Below are 21,413 nucleotides of genomic sequence, written 5' to 3'. Positions count from 1 at the left end.
CACTGGGCATGTTTTGTTTTTTATCTGATGCTTGTGCAACTTGATGAATGTCACAGAGTGCATGGGCAGTTATTATTCAAAAAATTACTCAGATCCTTTACCTAAGTAAAAGTAGTGATACCACAGTGTATAAATTACTCTGTAACAAGTACAATTCCTGTATTCATTACTTAAGTAAAGTAAAAATAAAGATTGTATCGTGTTTTTTACATCTTCACTTCTTCCTTTTTCCATTGCCCAGGTTTCCTCTTCCAGAGTATGTTTTGGATTTTGGTTATGTCATTCTCGGCCAAGTCCTCAGTCACACTGTGAATGTGACCAATACTGGAGCAGTGGCTGTGTCCTTCCAACTCAATGAAAAACCTCTAGCTGGCTCAGGTACTGTAACACAACTCTTTACTCACTATAACATGCTGTGGCACTTTGAGTGCTTCAGTCTTGTGTCTTTTTTATGACATAACTCAGGATTCAAAAGAAAAATGGAGCAAGCAAACTGTGAGAAGAAGTGTAAGTGTAAAAACAGTTGGAGAGTGTGCGAGTATTGAGATAAATAGGCTACCAGTACAAAAACAACAGAAAACAAGAAAGTGAAGGAGATGGGGGGGGGGGGGGGGGGGGGTAGAAGACAGAATAAAGTGAGTAAAGCCATAAAATCACAGAAAGACAAGGAAGGGAAGAAAGAGGACACATTTGAGCACAGTAGAACAAAGTAAAATAATAAAAGGATTAAGAAGTCCTGTGTGGGTAAATGTTATGCTGCTGTAACACAAAAAATTAAAAATCAATAAAGTACCATCTTATCTTATTTTATGAGATGAGCGGATTATCTCCTGTCTTGAAGTGATAGTAGAATAAAATGTAATGAATAATTGATGAAACTAAATAAAATGTCTCAAAGGGCATTGGAGTGGTGAGTTAGCATTTTAACACTTCTGGTTCCCTTATCTTAAAGTCAACTGTTTTATGAAATTGTTTTTGGTACGATGCCTGAAACTAGGTCTGAGGTCAACTCAAGAGATTTTAATCAAATGCTTCAGTAAATACCCCAGTCCTGAATGTTCCTCAGAAAAACGGAGGTTGCTCAGAGACTAAATGAGACTTCTGAAATCTGAAATGTTGTTTGTTTTTAGCATCACATTTGCTATTTACCCCCTGGCAAATTCATTTCACCTCAAAGCTTATTTCTTGGCAATCTTCAAAAGTTCATTGGAAAATTGCCTTCACTTTTTGTGGAAAGAACCCTTTGTTTATGCTTTCGGGGCGGCCTACAAAAAGAAGTCATCACTGCACAACTCTATATTGTGCCTGTTTTCTGTTTTAAATCATTGTGTTTTCAATTGGCTTTTTTGAATTTCTCTAAAGTAATTCCTCAAATGTTGCTTCTTCAAAGGATTCAGCACAGAACTGAAAAGAGTGAAAAACCTGCCCTGCGGAGAGACACAGACTTTAGCAGTCAAATTTGACCCCCAAGGATCCAACCTGAAGACGGGACACACACAAGTTGTCATGTCAATACAGGTACACCTGGGCATAAAAAGACGTGCACAAATCATGTCATTATTGCTGTGCCATTTCTGAAAAGTGGTTTATCAGCAACACCATAATCTTTCTTCACAGATGACTTTGTTTGGTTTTACAGGTCACAAGAGGCCCAGTGGTGCAGGTGCGTCTGTCTGCAATGGTCACTGTGCCGGCTATCACTGTTTCCACGGATACACTGCAGTTTGACACGATGCAGTGTAACATGTGTCAGGTAATACAGACCACTTTTACTGCCCATTTGATAGTACTTTGTGATATAAACATGGAGGATAGCAGCATACGCATCGATTAGCACTATTGTGTTGTTTGCTGTAACAGCCAATCCATAAACCAATGAACATAACAAACGTAACATCAGCAATACATTCCAAATGTGTTGAATGGCAGCGATCTGCTGACTGCTGAGAAGTTACACTAACCACTACACAGGCAATATGATTCAAAACATGAAATATCACAGTATACATAAATAGTAAAGGTAGATTAATTGTGCATGATAAGCCAACGCCTTATTAGCATTCAGTTAGCATAACATTAGCTATCTACCTTCTGTTTGGATAATTGTATAGTTGTCTTTGGGTCTGTAGATCTTAAGGTTCTATACTAACCCATTTGTAAACTTGAGGTGGGCCTCTAAATATTAAACATTTTTAAATTGCAGACAGGTGTAGGCACTAACGCAGGACAGATGTCATCAATTAACTTCAATTTTGTAAAAGAATGCTCCTCTGCCTCAGTGAAGAGCTTTTGGTTGTAAGGGGATTTACCTTTGGTGCTTACTTCATTCATTGTTTATACAAATCAGCTGACAGGTGCAGGTTAAAGCTGATAACTATGTATGACTTCTGCAGTTGCAATAGACGCCAACCTCCAAAGATGGAATGTGTCCCGGTTCCAATTCCCCTATATAGGATGCACAGGTGCTGAACACTGCTGAGTGTTTGCATGGTACACAAATAACTGGCATAAGGAGAGACGTTTCTCTACTTGCCCCACAGTGGAGCCATCTTGTGGTCTGATCAGGTCAAGGTTATCATATTTGAGCAATTCTGTTATAAAGCTCAAGCATTGGAGTGCTTCAAATGGGTGGCGATTACACATCGTTTAAAAACGATACTAGACCCTATATTACAAAAATATCCTAATTGAAAAACCTTTATCCCATGAACATAACATAATAAAATCATGCATTATGTTACATCAGGCTTTCAATCTATTTATCTAATAATAATAATATTAACTTAATGTATACAGTATTCTTAAACAAGTGGATTTTCAGAGTTTGCAGCCCTGATCTCCTCAGGCAGGTCGTTCCAAAGTCCAGGAGCCCTGACAGAAAAGTCTCTGTGTCCTGCCCGGGACTTAAGGCAATAAAGGTTTAAGAAATAGCTCGGAGCAAGGCCTCTCTGGGCGTTGTAAGTAACAATACCATTTTAAATTGATACTAAAAGAAACAGGTAGCCATTGCAAGGAGGCCAGGCTCGGTGTAATACGGTCGTATCTCCTGGTTTGAGTTACAATCCTAGCAACAATCCTTTAGAAGGGCTGGAGGCGAGAGAGACATGTTTTACTGATGCCAGGGAGGAGGGAATCACACCTGTCTAATCTACTGGTAATGCATGCTGGGATACATGTTTTTTCCTGCACAAAAACGAAATATGCATAAAAATCAATGCTTATCGCTGACATATCCCAGACTGTGAAAAAAAAGCATTTTGTTTACAGAAAGTAATTAATTGTTGTGTTTTTCCCCCCTCATTTTAATGATATAAACAAACTGGAATGTATATGGTTTTATATTCTGACATTGTATTAAAAATGAATACGTTTTTTGAAACCTTATATTTTATGGTGTTTTTTTTACACAGATATTTGCGTTCTCTAATGACTTCAGAGCAATTTTCTTTCAAGAGACATTAAAAAAAGACTAAAAACTAAGATACTTTGTTTTTGCTCAAGCAACATGAAGGCCATGTATTACCTGCATATCAGTTCTGTCTGAAAACATACGCTGTGCTGAGTTTCTTGTTATTGTCCTCCTCATCAGATGAAGACAATACAGCTGTCTAATCATGAGTCCATGCCCTGCTGCTGGACCATAGCTGAGGAGGGGATGCCTCTCAAAAAGGTACGACATTTGTCAATTTATGGAAAATTCAATAAACCTTTACAACTGGTTTTGTATTTTCATTTTCAGGTAACTACTACTACTACTACTACTACTACTACTACTACTACTACTACTATTACTATTACTATTACTACTACTACTACTACTACTACTACTACTACTACTACTACTACTACTACTACTACTACTACTACTACTACTACTACTACTACTACTACTACTACTACTACTACTACTACTACTACTACTACTACTACTACTACAACACATGGCATCTAGGGCTGCACAATTCATCAACATTTCAATTTGAAATGTGCAATATCCAGCCTGCAGGGGGCCAAATATGTGTTAAAATACATATTTACAAATTGTAGTATTGTGAAGCCATATCTTTTTTTGATATCCTACAAATCTAATTCTACAGGCTTAACTAAATATATTTGTTTGAGTAGGGATCCTCTTAAATAAAATCACACCATGATCATTTAAACATTCTTCTTAAAGATGATTCCACTAATGACGCCAAAATAATAAATTCTTCCAATGTTGTAAATCATATCACAATTGCAACATCATTCCAATTATTTCCTTATTTTTTCCAATTCCTTATGGCATCTAACATCTTTATATTTAGGAAAATTAAACTACCATCTTACTGAGATAGTACTGAGAAATAGTTGCAATAGTGTGAAACGTGCCTCACCCTATCAGTTTCTTTATTACATTCCATTCCATTAATGCACACAATGCAAACAATATCTTGTTCATTTGAGTTAAGTGAAGTCCTAGCCAACCCTCCAAGTTCTGTACAATGTACACAAAGCTACCTCTTATTTATTAACGGCTTACCACTAATAGTTGTATTTCTTACAATCTATCTTCTTTGACTGTGTTTATGTATGCACCCTATACACCAAGGACAATTCCTTCTATGGGTTAACCTGCTTAGCAATACACCTGTTTCTGATTCTGATTCTTGCTCAGCGTAAAAAGGTCTCTCAGGAGCATCAACCTCCTCAAGAGGTGTTTAAGGCGATCCCCAGTTCTGGCCTGCTGTCCCCTGGTGAACGAGTCAACGTCCAGATAAAGTTCAGCCCTGCTGATGGGGTAAGGAGCTTAAAGGATTCAGCCACGATACATATCAGAGTATCATGACATTACATGATTGATGACCTACTGTCCGTGTCTTTGCAGCTTGCCTACAACAGGCAGCTAACGGTCCATGTGGCTGAGAGCTCCAAGCAGGTGTTCATCAGAGTTCAGGGGCAAGGTGAGGAGCCACGGCTGGAGTTCTCCCAGTCGGAGCTGGAGCTGGGGCCCTGCCTGTCTCTCAACACTGAGGTTGAAGCAGAGGTTACAGTGAGAAACCCCTGCTCCTTCCCCATCGAGTTCTACTCCCTGGAGTTCGACACGCAGTACCTCGAGGAAGAAAAGGTAGCTCTCTGTAAGACTGGAATGGATAAGAAAAAGAGAAAAGTGACCATAACCAATTCTTACTTTTAAACCATTTCGTGAAGAACATTTTGATCAGAAATCAGAAAACAAACAATACAAGCAAAGACAAGTGTTTACACATTGTATACCACCATCCATTCGGCCCAACTCTCCTCAGGTCTGCATATTTAACTGATTCTGCCTTTTGTCAAAACATGTCTGAACTCCAAAAACAGCGCCACCTTAAGTTAAAGATAGACGTGAAAGCTGTTGCTTTCTGCCTGGTGTGACCTACTGTAAGACCTTCATAATGGATCACTAATATGACACTTAAATCTATTATATTGGTTATATGTTAATAGAGTGGCTCAGGAATGGGTAATACAACTTGGAAATTAGTTAGCATTTTACCATTTCCGTTTCCTTTATCATGAAGTCAATGTTTTTTTGAAAGTGTATTTGTTTAGATACCTGAAATAAAGTTTATTAAATACCGTAAGGACACTACTAAATATCATCAATCTGAACATTAGCGTCTTTAGCTTAGCGGTCTTGACTTGAAGTCATGCGACCTTGATTTTGTTACTTTATAGCCAACGTTAACTTATTACTAGGGCTGTCAGTCGATTAAAATATTTAATCGCGATTAATCGCATGATTGTCCATAGTTAATCGCGATTAATCGCAAATTAATCGCAAATTTTTTATCTGTTTTAAATGTACCTTAGAGGAATATTTTTCAAGTTTTTAGTACTCTTATCAACATATGAGTGGACAAATATGCTTTATGCTAATGTTTATTATCATTTGAACAATGACAAATATGCTCATGAATATTAAACACAACAACCTCTGAACATTACAAATATTCGCCTCAATTCAACCTGGAACCTCTCTCATTCAATAATACAATGTGTGTGTGTGTGTGTGTGTGTGTGTGTGTGTGTGTGTGTGTGTGTGTGTGTGTGTGTGTGTGTGTGTGTGTGTGTGTGTGTGTGTGTGTGTGTGTGTGTGTGTGTGTGTGTGTGTGTGTGTGTGTGTGTGTGTGTGTGTGTGTGTGTGTGATGGATCGTTGGAGCTATGTGCAACTCAAGGCATATGCTCGAACGGGAGCTGCCTGGACGCTGCAATCATGTTGCACTATCCTTGCTGAGTGTGCTGACTTCTCGTACAATGTCCCACTGTCTGGCTTCCTGCATAAAGTCAAGTGCTCGGCGCAGTTGTCGGCGAAATGTCGCTCCTCTGTTTTCATTTAAACAGCTCCTTATATCTGTTAGCGCAGCTAGCTAGCACCAGATGCTAACAACAACAATGCACGTAAGGTCTCTCGCTCGCTCGGGCCACACATACACACACCCTCCCGGTCCTCCCAACAGCCAGTCGGTGCCTGCCGGTGAGCGTGGAAGTGTGGTCTGCCACAAGCGGGCGGCAGGAGCGGGGCTGTCAGCATCAGCTTGTAGATGGTATTTTAAACTCGATGCGCTCTGAAACTACGGGGCGGCCGAGGAAAAAAAATACACATGCGTTAATCGCGTTAAAATAATTAGTGGCGTTAATTTTTTTTTGCGTTAACGCGTTATTAACGTGAAAGTTCATCTTAGCTTGTATCAGACAAATGTAGCACGTCCCCCCTTGAGATGCCCTCTCTTTTCCTTGTGTCCTCACCTGGCCCCTCATAACATTCAATTTGTCTGTTCCTTTGTGTCTTTTCCTGTCCAAATTCCCCTCCCTCTCCCCTCCTCCCTAATTCCATGTAGATCCTGCATCTGATGCAGGGTTATGATGAGAACAACATGTTACTGCTGCCTCCCCGAGCCCCTGGAGAAAGTCTGACCTCAGAACTGCTCGACTACTACAAGGAGTACTGCTCCCAGCTGAAAGATGACGGTAGCTTCAGGCACCCACGTTTATTAAGCACTGACATTGTTGTCTATCTGTCACCAAAGTACTCAGGAACATAAGGATAAAACACAACACAGAAACAAATGATTGGGGTAATACTGGACACTTCACCCTTATGTAGGATACCTAGTTACGTAGGATTTAGCACTTTTCAGCAGGAAACCTACTGATTCAAAGACTGTTTACATACCTGTTTTAATCTAAACTACCTGTGTGTTGCAGAGCCTAATGAAGATGAAAAAGAAGCTGAGATGGATGACACACACGAGAATACAAATACATTGAGACAAAACGATGCCCAAACTGTAACTGTGAAACCAGCTGAGTTACGTGAGTACAACCTGTTTATAAGCAGAACTTGAAAGTATATGACCTTCTCTTCGTAATTCACCGTTATTTCAGTTGTTTCAGAGATGACCAAAGAGGGATGCAGTGGGAGATTGGGGCAGTTGGAGATGACCCCCCGTCTCCAGAGCAATCGCCCGCCACATGTGTGTCGATCTGTCACCTGAGGGTCTGGCTGCACGCAACCGCAGAGGCATTGCTATTGTTGTGTATGGAGCCCCACTGATAGGTAAAGCGATTCAGCCATTATTTAACAGTAGATACCAGTGGCAGAGTGGCCGTGCCAATTTTAGGGATTTTAACACATTTTAGTTCAGTTTAAAGTCACTGTGCAAACAACATAAAATACTATAATTTGTATTTGTTTGTTTGGTCAGTTACTTAGTTAAAATATTATTAAATTACATTGTAAAAAACTGAAAATGATGTTAACTTTGGCTCAAGTTAAAGCACAGTCTTTGCTGAAACACTATTGCAAATGGTGAAATGTTCATAGACATTCAGAGGGGGGCCACAGACGATCCAAGCTTCAAGTGTTACAGGGGCACTGGCCCCTGTTTGCCCCACTCTAGAACCGCCAATGGTAGGCACTGTAATGCAAATCAGGTAAAATGACACCTAATAAGCAGAATCTGCATACTTTAGTTACATATTTTAAGGGGCGTGCTCATTATTCCTATTGTTCAATGTCAATGCGCAGAAGGTGCGTTTAAATGCGAGAGAGACGCCGTCGCTCCCAAGCGGCTATTTTTCTGGCAGCGACAGCGGAACCCAAAGTTAAAACTATTCCAGCTTTTGGAACACAGCAGCTAGTACCGCTTGTCATGTGACAAGGAACTACCTTAGCTCCCGTTAATATCAGTCTACCGCAAATATGGAGAAGTTGTTTAATTTAGTGGGGGTCTATCGTTACCCTCACTTTACCAAATGGCACAATACACGACAGAGGGAAAGGTGGGGTAGGTAAGTTTCAGAAACCGGCTCGAGTGCACTAAAATTTGAAAGTACACAGCCGAAAAGAATCCGCCCCTTCCTTCAGACTTCCTTACAGAGCACCTCCTCCAACACACATGAACGCGCACATGACGTCAGCAGACTGGTGAAAGTGGCCGCCTGTTGCTGGCGAGTCATTGAAGTACTGCTGCAATGCACGCCCAATGACGGCACGCCCAATGAGGGCACGAGATACATTTGTGCGTGCACGAGATGGAAGGCTGACAGGCAGGGCGGCAATGGTTGTACTTTTTACAGTACTACGGCTTCCACAGATGACATTTTTTTTATGGATTTTTTGTCAAAGCACTTAAGATATTCATTGCTATCGGGATGTTAAGAGCATTCCATGGAATATAACAAAAAGTGTATCTCGAGCCGGTTTCTGAAACTTACCTACCCCACCTTTAAGTGTTACAGCTTTGCAGGTAGGTTGTGTCATCTTAGAAAAGCAAATCATTATTCACCATACTCAATAAACACAAATATTTGCCATATACACCGTGCTGTCTATGCTCTGTACATCTTATATTTAAAGTGATGTGTGTGTGTCCCGTTTCCCTTCTTCAGGTCGGGGCAGCACAGTGGCTGCTCTGGCCCGTCACTACGGAGGGGCGAGCCTGAGTGTTGATGCCGTGGTGACAGCGATGCTCCTGAACGGCACCTCTCCTGTTAGCCTGACCGCAAGACGACTCCACGATCAAGCTGTTGAAGAGTATGCTGAGAAGAAGGCAGAGGAGGCTGGTAAGAAGAGTAGATTGTGCAGGCAGTGAAAAACCAATGCCTTTTTTATCATTATGTATTTGTTTTATGAAATTGCAGTAGTCTCGAGTTAGTTCAGGCAGGTATTTCAAGATTACAATGTAAAACACTTGTAGCTGCTGTTTGTTTTTATTTAGTTATATATCTATTTCTTTGTTAGTTTTTTTGTTTATATGAACTCTGTTCATTGACAGCAATGATAAGCGCTTTGGAGAAAATAACAGAAACAGTCAGCTTTGTCATACTTCACATTAAAAACATAAAAACATCACCCTTTACGTCTAAATACAAATAAATTAATAACAAATGTAAACAAGAAAATGGGATCTAAGTACACGATTTACGGGAATGCATTTTTGTTTGCATAGTCAAAAAAAGGCCCCCACATCTTTATAAACTGCTTGGAAGAGCAAAATGCAGCTCACAATGTTGAGCTGCATTTTATGTACAAGATCTACAAATGTAGTTATTAATTATTCCTATTATAGATAAGTGGCTTGTGATGGCAGCCAATGTTTCCAGACTGCCAATGTCCTTAAACAAAGCATTGAATCACAAAGCGCTTCACATGATGGCTCAAGATCAACAGTAAAAGACGTGCATGCACTTATCAGCATTGTGCTTGTAATCATTACAAATCCTTTATAGTCACACAGGACACTTCTGCAGAAGAGCATAGCCTTCTGTCTAGATTGCCAAATAACAGTGAAACTAAATATTTACATCTGCCTTTGCTTCTGTCTGCAGCACATCTTCTAGCCTCTGTCCCAGATCCACAGTCAGCTCCAGCTTCACTTGATACTGTGGAAAACAGCGAGGACAGCTGCAGTCAAAATGACTCCAACGCTCCTCAGGAGACTGAAAACACCCACTTTGCCCTTTGTCTGGTACATTTTCTTAAATGCTTTGTTCTAGTGTTACTTATGTTACCTTTAACTGATGTAGTCCTGGTTTGGTCATTTTAAAAATAAGTGTGAAAATGTTTTCCTCTGTAAATTGAGGGAATTAAACTAAGCTATTTTAAGTTCAGGTACAAAAGTATTATACTGTATACCATTCTAAATACTTTGTTTAAATTTAATTCAATGAAATATTTGGTGTGGTTTTGCTTCAGGGGGGAGATGTGACCACACTCTGCAATCTCCTGCCTGAACAGCTACTGGTTGATATCCTTGCAGAAAGATTTCAGGTAAGTTGACTGTTTTTAAAACATGATACATAAACACATACAAAATAGCTCACAGCTATTTCTGAACATATATGTATTGTGTGTTATACCTAAAACAGGCAGGGTTTTATTTGTATTTGCCTTGTGTAATCTCATGTTTGTTCTCTTTTTCTTCTCATTGTCGTTGCTGCTGGGCCTGCTGTGGTGATAACAGCTGAGCGACTGTCACCGTGGCATCGTAATGGACGGTCTGGAGTCTGTATACACTCAGTCAGCAGCCAACACGCTGCAGGCTGTTCTGAAGGCTCTCAATAACCGCAAACACATCTACGCAGTCAACCTGACAGACTCCTACACTGCCCTGCAGGCACGGGAGAGAGCACAGAGAGAAACTGAGGGTAAGAAAAGTCCCAAATTATTTTGCAGAGAACAGAGTTATTGTGTAATTATGTTCTATTTAGAACGGTTTGTGGCAATATAGAATATATGTGGAAGTGTCTGTGTGTGTCCTTCAGAGGCTCTGCAGAAAGAGACATCTGACAGGAAGGAGCAGTGGCTGCAGGAGCTGGATGAGGAGGAGTATGATGCTCTGCCAGAGGAAGACAAGGAGCAAATTGTCCGGCACCACACAGAGAACCACAGACAGCAGAAAGTCAGGTACTGGAAGACAGCCCAACACATAGACTGGTGCAGTCATGACGTATTTAAGTAATCAGAGCTGGAAAATGTCATGGCACGGGCCCCCTCGACAAAAAGCAATATGATATTTTCATGAAGTTTTGAAATATTGCAGGAAACAAGATCTCAAGACTCATTCCTTCATCTTAAGAATCTCCTCCAGTTTCCATGCCCCCTCTAGAGTCTAGCTCACAATTATTTAACTGTTAAGGACCCGTTTTAGACGCAGCTTTTACTAAATAGTCATAATCATACCATAAACGTGTCTTTTTGTGCCTGTGTGTAAGGGAGCTGGATCATATACTGAAGGAGGAGGAAGAACAGAGGCAACAGGAGGAGATGAAAAGGTTGAGAGACGAAGAGTTAAAGAAGAAGAGCAAAAAGGGTGGAAAGAAGGATGTTAAAGAAACGTCGAGGAAGAAGAGCCTGCTGGAAGGAAAGCAGGTCTGTATACATATTCAATATAATCACTCCTCACAGAATATCAAATACCAGTCGCTGATTGCTTGAATTATTTGTTTTATTTCCTCTCCAGTCAACAGATGGGTTGAATGGGAACACAATGTCTCCCAGTAACAACTCAAAAGAATCCCTGGTTGATGCAAGAGATCATCTAAATGAAGGTGAAAGCCACTGCACAGAATCCCTTTTTGTTTAATGCTAGATACTTTCATTGTTCAATATCTGCAATCTGGTATCGCTGAAATATGGTCCTTTTCTCTACTACAGTGTATCAAAGCAAAGAGGCGAATGATTTACAAAAGCAGACAGAAGAAACCAAAGCATTAAATACAGAGTCTCCCCAACCCGCAGACAAGATGGACAGAGAAAAGGTAGGTTTCCTTCTCAGTAAATTCAACCCACACTGTATCCTATTCTAGCTAGGGATGGGTACCGAGCCCCGGTATTAAAGGGGCCCGTGGCGGAATTATTAAAGACTGTGGTACCGTTAAGCTCCGACATTATCGGTCTTTTTATCGGTACTGGAGACATTTAAAAAAGATATGTCATATGTATTATTGCTACATAAATATTATATTGCAGTTTTAGTGTTGCCAACTCCGTTTGTAATATGCAATAAGACTACAAAATGCATCTATGATGCATTTTCGATCTTTCCAATCCAGACGAGAGATCTCTCTCTCCTGTCTGTGTGTGTCTGCTACATGCAGCAACACACACACACGGCGGAGATGGCGGAGAGAAAGCGCTCCGAGGTGTGGTTAAATGTTACGTGTCTCGATGTGGACAATGCTCGTTGCCAAAGGTGCAATAAGAGTTTAGCATGTAAGTGCACCACATTCAGACGGAGAAATGAACCGTTTCCGACTGTCTTTCTAGTGGCTCTATAGCCCCATCCACGAGTAACGTTTCCACGTCAGGTATGTTATGTTTATTGTATACCTCAATCTTCCTCCAGAAGAACCGTTGCAGCGTACCTGTCTGCCCCACCTGTGTTGCTCTGTACCACTGTATTTTTGCAGTAAATACTTGTTTTTTGTTTGTTTTTTACAGTTAATTTGTTTAGTTAATTTACCTTTTTTTTTGTTCAAAAGAACCGATAAGAGTACCGTTAAAAGACCGGATCGATAAGCGTTATCGATAAAAGTAGTAGTACCGTTTAAACCTTAACGATACCCATCCCTAATTTTAGGTTATCTGTTCAGTACAGGATAATAAGAGCTGGGAGGCTTACCTTGAAAATGTAATTTGTTATCTCTCTGATATCTGTATTTATAGTCTAATGACATTTAATATTAAGTAGGCCTACTGTATGTTTGTGATTGGATCTCAGAGTGCGGACACTGCAGAGATGAAGAGGCTGAAAGAAGAAAAAGAGTTGAAGAAAAATAAAAAGGTGGGAGAGCGAGATAATAAAGTGCCTGGTGGAAAGGAGGTCAGTATACACCACCTTCAGTGATTTAACTGTATACTGTACGTACGTCTCAACCAGATTCCACACAATCACATACACTGTTTGCTAATCGGTTAATATTCCAATATTCTATTCCATTTTTTTCTCCAGTCGACCCTGATGGATGTTCCTCTGATGTCTAAAGAGATGCTGGTGGATGAAAAAGAGCAACCTCAACTAAATGAAGGTGCCAGCAAATATAAGGAATCCAGAATAGTTTAAGCTCACAGCTTACTTACAAGGCTTACACTTTTATAAACAAACACGAAAGCTCTCTAAACACAAGATTGACTCCTGATATCCTGTTGTCTAACTAATTAATAACCATAAGTTGGGGATATCTTTTATCATCAATGTCCAGCCTCGCTGAAACAGTATCCTGCTTATTACACAGCTATTTACAAAATACAAAAACTGCCAAATTGACTCACAATATTGATGTCAAAAAATTACATTAAAACAATTATTGGGGAAATAATCGTATTGCTTCCGCTAAGGAAAAATAGTCCTTTCAACTGCAAAGCAACGGCTAGATCTGCGGCGGCAGGAACATAACTCAAAATGACGGCAGCAGTGATCTAGGATTTGTATTCACATTATTTTTTTGCTTTAAGTCTTTAATCACTAAGTTTGCCCAAACCTTGTTCCCTTTAATATCTACTTCCTGTATATCCTCTTCTTCTGATTTCTCTGTTATCCAGCTTTCTATCTCTTTTAACCTCTTTCCTATTCCGTGTTTTTACTGGGGACAGTTTAGTCATCAAGGAATTTAGAAAAGTGTTTCATGGTGTTATCTGATGTTAAACTGATCGGACTTCTTTCTGCGGATTGATATGGCTGCACATCGTCCTAAATTCAAAGCAGCTTTATAAAAGTGTGCTATAAAGAAATAACAAACCTCTGAATGTCAAGTATTCAACCAAGCTGCGTAATAATGAGTGATAACTGCTTCCGTACAGCAATAAGGGCATCCAGATAGATACACAAAATAACACACGTAGTTTAGGAATGTATTCTAATTAAGATTGTTCACAACATATAGCCCATTCCACTTATAGCCAAGATCATAATAACTAAGTATTGCGTGTTATCATATCTATGTATTATAATTGATCCTCTTTCCTAATACTAGTGCATCAAAGCAAAGAGGCTGATCCTTCACCTAAGAAAACAGAAGAAGCCAAGCGATTACAAGCAGAGAGTCCTAAACCTGTGGACAAGCCAAAGGGAGATACAGTGAGTTTATTACTTTCTTTAAGATAATCACAGAAATAATGGGCAGAACTGGAAGAAGTATTTAGATCTTATACTTAAAGAAAATGCCCTAAATATTTGTAAATGCTGTTTAATCTTTAGAAATACCCTTGCTAGTTCTTCTATCCTCCCTATCCAGTCTGTAGAGGATGAGCTGCAGTCTCAGTTCAGTGCGTATGAGAAGATCCAGGAGCAGGTGGAGCACATCCTGCAGCACTGGGACCGAGCCCAGAGCTTGTTGCTGCTCCCGCTCCCCACTGAAGAAGCCCCACTGTCGTCAGAGGACATCGCAGCAGAGAAACATGTGAGTTGGCTGACTGTCGGTTTAGTTTAGTCTATTACAGTATGCTTCAATACAGACATATTTGTGTATGTTGACCCAGAAGTTAGCATCAGAAGGGCTCGACTAAAAGCATAAGGATTTTCTTTGTATTTCCAAATACTGCAGACATTTTTTTTTGCTCTTTGGCAAACTCACAATGATTCCAGTTCATCGGCTTACCACTCTGAAATAGAGATTTGTGCAATCTTGTGATTTTAACCATCTTGTGCTGAATGTGAAGGAGATGGTGTGGGACCCAAAGGCAGTGGGCGACCTTAGGCCGGTGGTTATCCACCATGAACCCATAGCTCAGGTCAGTACCTTGTTGTCCATATAGATAGTACACTCAGCTGGAGGGTGCATGTTGAAGGTCTGTGCTCTAGACTTCAACAGCAGTTGTATTTCTTGCGTAGACTGGGCTTTCGGAGTCGACCAGAAGTTCATGTTACTGTTTTATCATGCAGTGTTGGAGAGCATCATTAGGTATGGTATCACTGCCTGGTATGGTATGTTGACAGTGCAGTCAAAGTCACAGATCGTTCGCCTGGTACAGACTGCTTTGAAAATTATGGAAGTCAAAAAAACATCCATCTCTCCAAAACATATATGAGCAGTCCATTATCAGACAGGCACAAAACGTACAACCCAGAATTCCAGCTCCTACCTTCTGGTAGAAGATTCAGGGTTCCCAAGAGCAGGCTGAACAGCAATAAGCACTCATTCCAGCTTCTTAACACTCACATGTGATGTAATATACTTTTAAATGTTGGCCATGAGGGTTGTGCAATAGGTCACCATTGTCAGTAGGTGTGTCTGCGTAATTTGTTTGTGCAAACGGTGTATGAGTGATGATATGTGTATGTATTTTAATGTTTATTATGTTTGTATATGTACATGTATGCGGAACTGCAGGACAGAGTCTGTTACGTCCTCACTAAGGTCTAGGGGACCTGGAGACAGTAACACACAACAACCAATACATGAGGGAGTCAGCGTAAACGTTAACAAAATGTTTATTCCTTTTACAACCAAGAATACTGACCACAAATGCTCTTTAAGTGAGGAGGAGGAGGAGGAGGAGGAGGAGGAGGAGGAGGAGGAGGAGGAGGAGGAGGAGGAGGAGGAGGAGGAGGAGGAGGAGGAGGCGACGACAAAGGAGATGTTGCTAAACAAAATACATAAATATAACAAAACCAGGCCTATCTCTAAATCTATCCTCTGAAACCAAAACTCAAACAAAAACCCTCACCATCTGAACTACTAATAATTGGACAAAGCAAAATACAGGGGTGGCTGATAGGGGCCAGCAGAGGGTGAGAGGAGCCAATCAGCCGTCAGTCTCAGGAGCCCAGGCAGGTACTGATCAGCTGCTGATTAGCTGTAGAGAAAAACAGGGAGAAGAGAAAAGAGCAGGAGAGAAGGAAAACTAAACATGAGTCCAAAACTAATTTACTTACGGTGACAATAAAGTCTATCGTATAAACCTCTCTCTTCCTTTCTACAGACCCATTGGTTAAAAGTTGTAGAGGGGCATCTATCAATCAAATGTGGGACATTATGTCAAATTGCGGGACACCTGATCACTCTTTCCCCCATGTCTGCACAGACCCCTGTTGGCAGGAAGAACAAGAAGGCCCACAGCAAGATTATGTCTCCGATACCAAGTCAAATAGCTGCACCAGCTGAAGCAGACAAGGTGTACCCAGAGGAAATCATCCCTCACATCGTGCTGAATGTTACGGGGAAAGACTCTCCGAGTGCCACTGAGCTGCTCAAAGGCAGCACCGTGCCTCAGCTGGTCCAGGTAGTTTTCTCTTTCTGTTATAGTATAAGTTACAGCTTCTTTTTAATAGTTTATTACTTTGCCTAATGGTTTTATTTCTCCTTTTGAATGGTTAGGTTTTGGATGATCTGGGGTTGGGACCCAGCGGCCCACCCATCCCTCCCCCCGCCACTTTCTCTGTGGTTCCTTTTCCCAAAAGCAGAGAGCAATCTATGAGTAAAGTCACCTGCAGCCGTTTCACCTTCCTGGTTCCCTCAGGGCAGGAGGAACAGGATGAGGAGAAGAAAGACTCAGAGGAAGATTTACAAGCATCAGTTCTAAAGGTAACCGTACATATACACCACATGAATAAACAAACAAAGTGCACAATTTAACAACTTGGAAGTGTCCATCTTGTCCGAAACACACATCCTTTTATGTCAGGAACCAACAAAAAAAAATAGTGCTGTGAATTACAAGCTACCAATCATCTTTATAATGTCACACAGGTTTATGATGCAAAGTCATAACAGTCAATAAATCAAAAGTACAAACTATTGTTAAAACATATATAAATATTCGGATTTTTTTTTTTGGTGCACTTTAAAGGAAGAGTCAACATATTCCAAAGGTCGCAGCAAAGGCAGCACTAAGGAGAGTGCAGTAACAAAGGACAAAAAGAGTCAAAAGATCAAGAGACAAACTTCAGCCAAGACAAAAACAAAGGTCCCGGTCAATTCTCGCACATCTGCACACGGCTCACTGGACTGCACCGAACAAGACCTACACCAAGGAAACTTAGAGCTGAAACGCAGCCAGAGGCAAATACACACAGACTCTCTGAATGAAAACACATTCTGTTTCTTTACTTTGTGTTTGTTCTTTAACTAACTGTTTGTGTTTTTTTGTGTGTAGCCTGACGAATTTTCGCTGGGTTGTACCAGCCAACAGTGAGGTGGTTCTGAAGATTTGGTTTTACTCAGAATCCCCAGAGACGTTTAAACAGACCTTCAACTTTGAGCTGCTGGGGACCCAGAGACTCTACCAGCTCCTCTGCACGGGGATTTGTACCTATCCCTCCATCTGCAAAGACCACACGTCAGTCAGCAATGTTTAATAACTTAATGCAGTATTACGGTAAAGAAAGGGGAAGGGAAAGAAAAGAGGGGTTATTACAGATACAAATAGATACCACAAAAAAAACATTTAATTATAAATCATAACACGAGAACAGAATTCAGAGGTGAGTTGACATGCTCCTCTGCTGTTCACCAGTTGGGATTATTTTGTACTTCAGTTTGTTTGTAGGCTTTTAGGCATGATTTGAAAAAAAAATAGCCCCTACAAAAAAATATAATTTCTGGCTTGAGTTCACATGCATTTTCTCAGGCAGGAACACATTTTTTGGTACGCCACATAAATGCAGCACAAATGCTCTGTCTCGCAATCTTAATAAAAGTAAAACATAATCTGGATCTGCATTTCTTTTCTTGGGAAATACCGCCCCCATGTAACAAGGTGTTATGCTCACTAGACTGAACCCACAATGCAAACACTGAGACAGGAGACAGGGACATTTATTGCACAGATGTTGGAGTTGGGGTGGTGAGGAAGGGAACAGGTGGACTGGGGAATCCAGGGGGAGTCCAGGGAGAATCCAGGGAGCAGGGAAAGCAAGCCAAGAGGTGTGGAGCTGAGGTGAAAACACGGTCGTGGCAGGCTGTTGAGTTGGTGGGTGATCTGACCAGGTAAAGAAACAATTAGCCAGGTGCAAATAACTCACAAGGGTCTCACTAAAGAGCTAAGTTTAGCCGGTGCCGTTTAGTGGATATCTGACGAACTGGCGAAGACTGGAGGTGATGACCGGGCTTTTATACAGGTGCAGGTGAGTGGTGGCAATCAGTGAAATGAGCAGCAGCTGGAGAGGTGGGAATCCAAAAGTAGGTCAGCAACGGCCAGCCGGGGAGACAGACACGCAGGGAAAACAGGGAGGCAGTACTGTGGATCCTCACATAGGCCATAAGGTGAACCCTGTTATCGTTTCATCCCGCTCCACAGAAGTGGAACTACACAATCTTTAGTTCATAAAAAAGAACGAGTCATGCTTATCCACCCAAAAAAAGTTCGTCGCTAAAATTCCTGTCAATTCTTCTAGGCACGTAATTATTGGCTGAACTAGTCCCTTCAAAGCGTAATAATATCTTGGTCAAAAGTAGTGCCACGGTCCGTCACGTGATCGTGCTACACCAATTGGGTAGCTGCATATACCGGTATCAACAAACAGATTTGTAAAAAATGGCGACCGCCATGGTTTCATCGAGTAGCGGGGACGAGGAAAACGCACCAGAAAGTCTCAAAAAGTCAAAATTATCAACATACAAACATTGTTACATGCATATTACGTCTGTGAAGCACGAAAAGGTTGATTATTTTACCAATACAAGATGGAATACGTACAGGACAAGCTTACAACGGTGGCATTGATTTTTAAGTTACAAATACAATATTATCATATTACAATAATAATAATATATTGTGGTGACACGTTATTGGACATAATTCACCTTGCTTATTGTGTTGCCACACGGACCCTTTAGTGGGGAACACCTGTAGCTTTAGCTGCCATTCCTGCTAGCTCATCAGGCAGAGCAGTGCATGTGTTAACCTCTCTGAAAGTAATGGATAATAAAGATTGGAACTCCATTCTTAATACACCGCCTCCGACTCTCTTTTCACGGCACTACACTGGTGACCCTGACTTTTCCGAGCGCGATGTTTTCATAAAGCTGCCGGAATTCTGGGAGCACACCGCGGAGGCATGGTTCGCACACGTGGAGGCACATTTCGCCTGCCGACAGGTCCGTGACGGGGACCTAAAATACTACCATGTGGTAGTATTTTGGGGGAGCTCCACGTCGTCCAGGTTGGTGGGATTCATCGCAGCCCCCCCACATCATGGCAAATATGAGGCGATTAAGGCCCTTCTCCTTAAGACATTTAGCTTATCTGCTAAGGAGAGGGCCCGCCAGATACTTGACATTCAAGGCCTAGGAGACAGCAAGCCATCCCAGCTAATGGAGAAAATGCTAAATCTGCTAGGGGGGGAAGATCCCCGTATTTTATTCACGGAGATTTTCCTGCGTCACTTGCCTCCCCGGGTACAGACGGCGCTGGCCAACACGCCTGTCACGGAGCCCCGTGCTTTGGCTGAGGAAGCGGATCGTTTTTTCCTGGCTACGCAACAGCCCGGGGCAGAGACGTTAGCCGCGACGCTCAGCGGCCCACCGGCAGTCAAGAAAGCGTGGCGGAGGCCGGACACGGCTGTGGCTAGCCGGCGTGGAGACGCCGGAGAGTGCGTTTACCACGCACGTTTCGGGACAAGGGCGAAGAGATGCATCGCTCCGTGCAGCTACAAACCCCCGGGAAACGGAGGGGCCGGCGCTCAGTAGTGGCTCTGAGCGTCGGCGGCACGTGCAGGCTCCTCTTCGTCAGCGACAGCGTTTCGGGGAGCCTGTTTCTGTGTGACACGGGCGCTCAACGGAGCGTAGTTCCAGCGTCGAGTGAAGACGTCGCCCGTGGGGGGGCACGGACCGCGATTGACGACGGCTAACGGCAGTCCCATTCGCACGTACGGCGTGAGGCCTATGTGTTTGTGCATCGGAGGACAGCGTTTCAGCTGGGATTTTGTGACAGCGGACATTTCTTTTCCCCTCCTCGGAGCGGATTTTTTGTGTGCTCATGGACTCTTAGTGGACGTTAAGAATAGGCGTTTGGTTGATGCCTTAACGTTTTCTTCCCTCGTGTGCACACTTGGCAGCGCAGCGTACGACGGGCTGTCAGGCTCGCTGTCAGATGCAGACACGTTTCTCAGACTGTTGGCCGAGTTTCCAGACCTGTCGCTACCCACCTTCTCTGCGCTTACCACTAAGCATGGCGTGGAACACCACGTCACTACCGGGGGGCCTCCTGTCTACGCCAGGGCCCGGCGGTTGAACCCTTCTAAGCTGGCTGTAGCGAGGGCGGAGTTCGCAACCATGGAGCGCCTGGGCATTGTCCGCCGCTCCGACAGTCCTTGGGCTTCCCCCCTGCACGTCGTTCCCAAATCGAACGGCGGGTTCCGCCAGTGCGGGGATTACTGCCGACTCAACGACGCCACTACGCCTGACCGCTATCCGGTGCCGCACATTCAGGACTTTTCGGCGCATCTGGCCGGTACGGGGGTGTTTTCCAAGGTGGACCTGGTGCGTGGATACCACCAGGTGCCCATGCACCCCCTGGACATTCCCAAGACAGCAGTGATAACGCCTTTTGGACTTTTTGAGTTCCTGCGGATGCCTTTTGGACTCAAGAATGCCGCTCAGACGTTCCAGCGCCTGATGGATTCGGTGCTGCGGGACCTGCCGTTTGTGTTTGTTTACCTCGACGACATACTCGTCGCCAGCGCTTCAGTGCAGGAGCACCTGTCCCACCTCCGAGCCCTTTTCACACGGCTCAACGAACACGGATTAATCATCAATCCTGCAAAGTGCCAGTTCGGGGTGTCGGACATCGATTTCCTGGGGCACCGCGTCACCAAGGGCGGTGCGACACCTCTGCCAGCGAAGGTGGAGGCTGTTGCGGCGTTTCCTCGCCCGCTCACAGCCCGGTCGCTCCGTGAGTTTCTGGGGATGGTGACTTTCTACCACCGTTTCATCGCCCAGGCCGCACACATCATGCGGCCGCTGTATGAAGCGTTGAAAGGCAAGACCCCCGTCCAGGAGATCGACTGGACAGCAGAGGCGGACGGTGCTTTTGCTGAGGTCAAGACCGCGTTGGCTCAGGCGGCTTTGCTGGCACACCCATCATCTACGGCTCCCATCTCCATCACCACGGACGCGTCAGACTACGCGGTCGGCGCAGTGCACGAGCAGTGGGTGGAGGGCGCTTGGCAGCCGCTCGCCTTTTTCAGCCGCCAGCTGACGCCTAGAGAACGCAAATACAGCGCCTTTGACCGGGAGCTCCTCGGACTTTATTTGGCCGTGCGGCACTTCCGTTTCATGCTGGAAGGCCGTGAATTTACGGCGTTTGTCGACCACAAGCCGCTCACCTTTGCCATGTCAAAAGTGGCGGAGCCTTGGTCGGCACGTCAGCAGCGGCAGCTGTCCTACATATCGGAGTTCACTACGGACATTAAGCACGTGGCTGGCAAGTCGAACCTGGTTGCTG

At 43.0% G+C, this 21,413-nt stretch overlaps 1 protein-coding gene across 1 annotated transcript in view; it reads left to right on the top strand.

Annotated features, from left to right (window-relative positions):
• hydin (HYDIN axonemal central pair apparatus protein) overlaps nt 1-21,413 on the top strand; it is a 183,537-nt gene that overhangs the window by 91,951 nt on the left and 70,173 nt on the right. Inside the window, 27 exon segments of the mRNA XM_034205940.1 lie at nt 242-378; nt 1,391-1,518; nt 1,640-1,753; nt 3,590-3,670; nt 4,658-4,780; nt 4,868-5,107; nt 6,865-6,994; nt 7,232-7,339; nt 7,412-7,470; nt 7,472-7,583; nt 8,918-9,091; nt 9,857-9,996; nt 10,224-10,298; nt 10,492-10,675; nt 10,793-10,934; nt 11,243-11,399; nt 11,491-11,578; nt 11,685-11,788; nt 12,751-12,852; nt 12,982-13,057; nt 14,003-14,106; nt 14,264-14,428; nt 14,688-14,759; nt 16,053-16,250; nt 16,346-16,552; nt 16,818-17,029; nt 17,124-17,306. Coding sequence (XP_034061831.1) covers nt 242-378; nt 1,391-1,518; nt 1,640-1,753; nt 3,590-3,670; nt 4,658-4,780; nt 4,868-5,107; nt 6,865-6,994; nt 7,232-7,339; nt 7,412-7,470; nt 7,472-7,583; nt 8,918-9,091; nt 9,857-9,996; nt 10,224-10,298; nt 10,492-10,675; nt 10,793-10,934; nt 11,243-11,399; nt 11,491-11,578; nt 11,685-11,788; nt 12,751-12,852; nt 12,982-13,057; nt 14,003-14,106; nt 14,264-14,428; nt 14,688-14,759; nt 16,053-16,250; nt 16,346-16,552; nt 16,818-17,029; nt 17,124-17,306 — 3,615 coding nt within the window.

Source organism: Gymnodraco acuticeps, unplaced genomic scaffold (assembly GCF_902827175.1).
Source record: "Gymnodraco acuticeps unplaced genomic scaffold, fGymAcu1.1, whole genome shotgun sequence".
NCBI classification, from domain to species: domain Eukaryota; kingdom Metazoa; phylum Chordata; class Actinopteri; order Perciformes; family Bathydraconidae; genus Gymnodraco; species Gymnodraco acuticeps.
The sequence above is the reverse complement of the archived record's forward strand: the minus strand, read 5'-3'. Positions and strand labels throughout refer to the sequence as shown.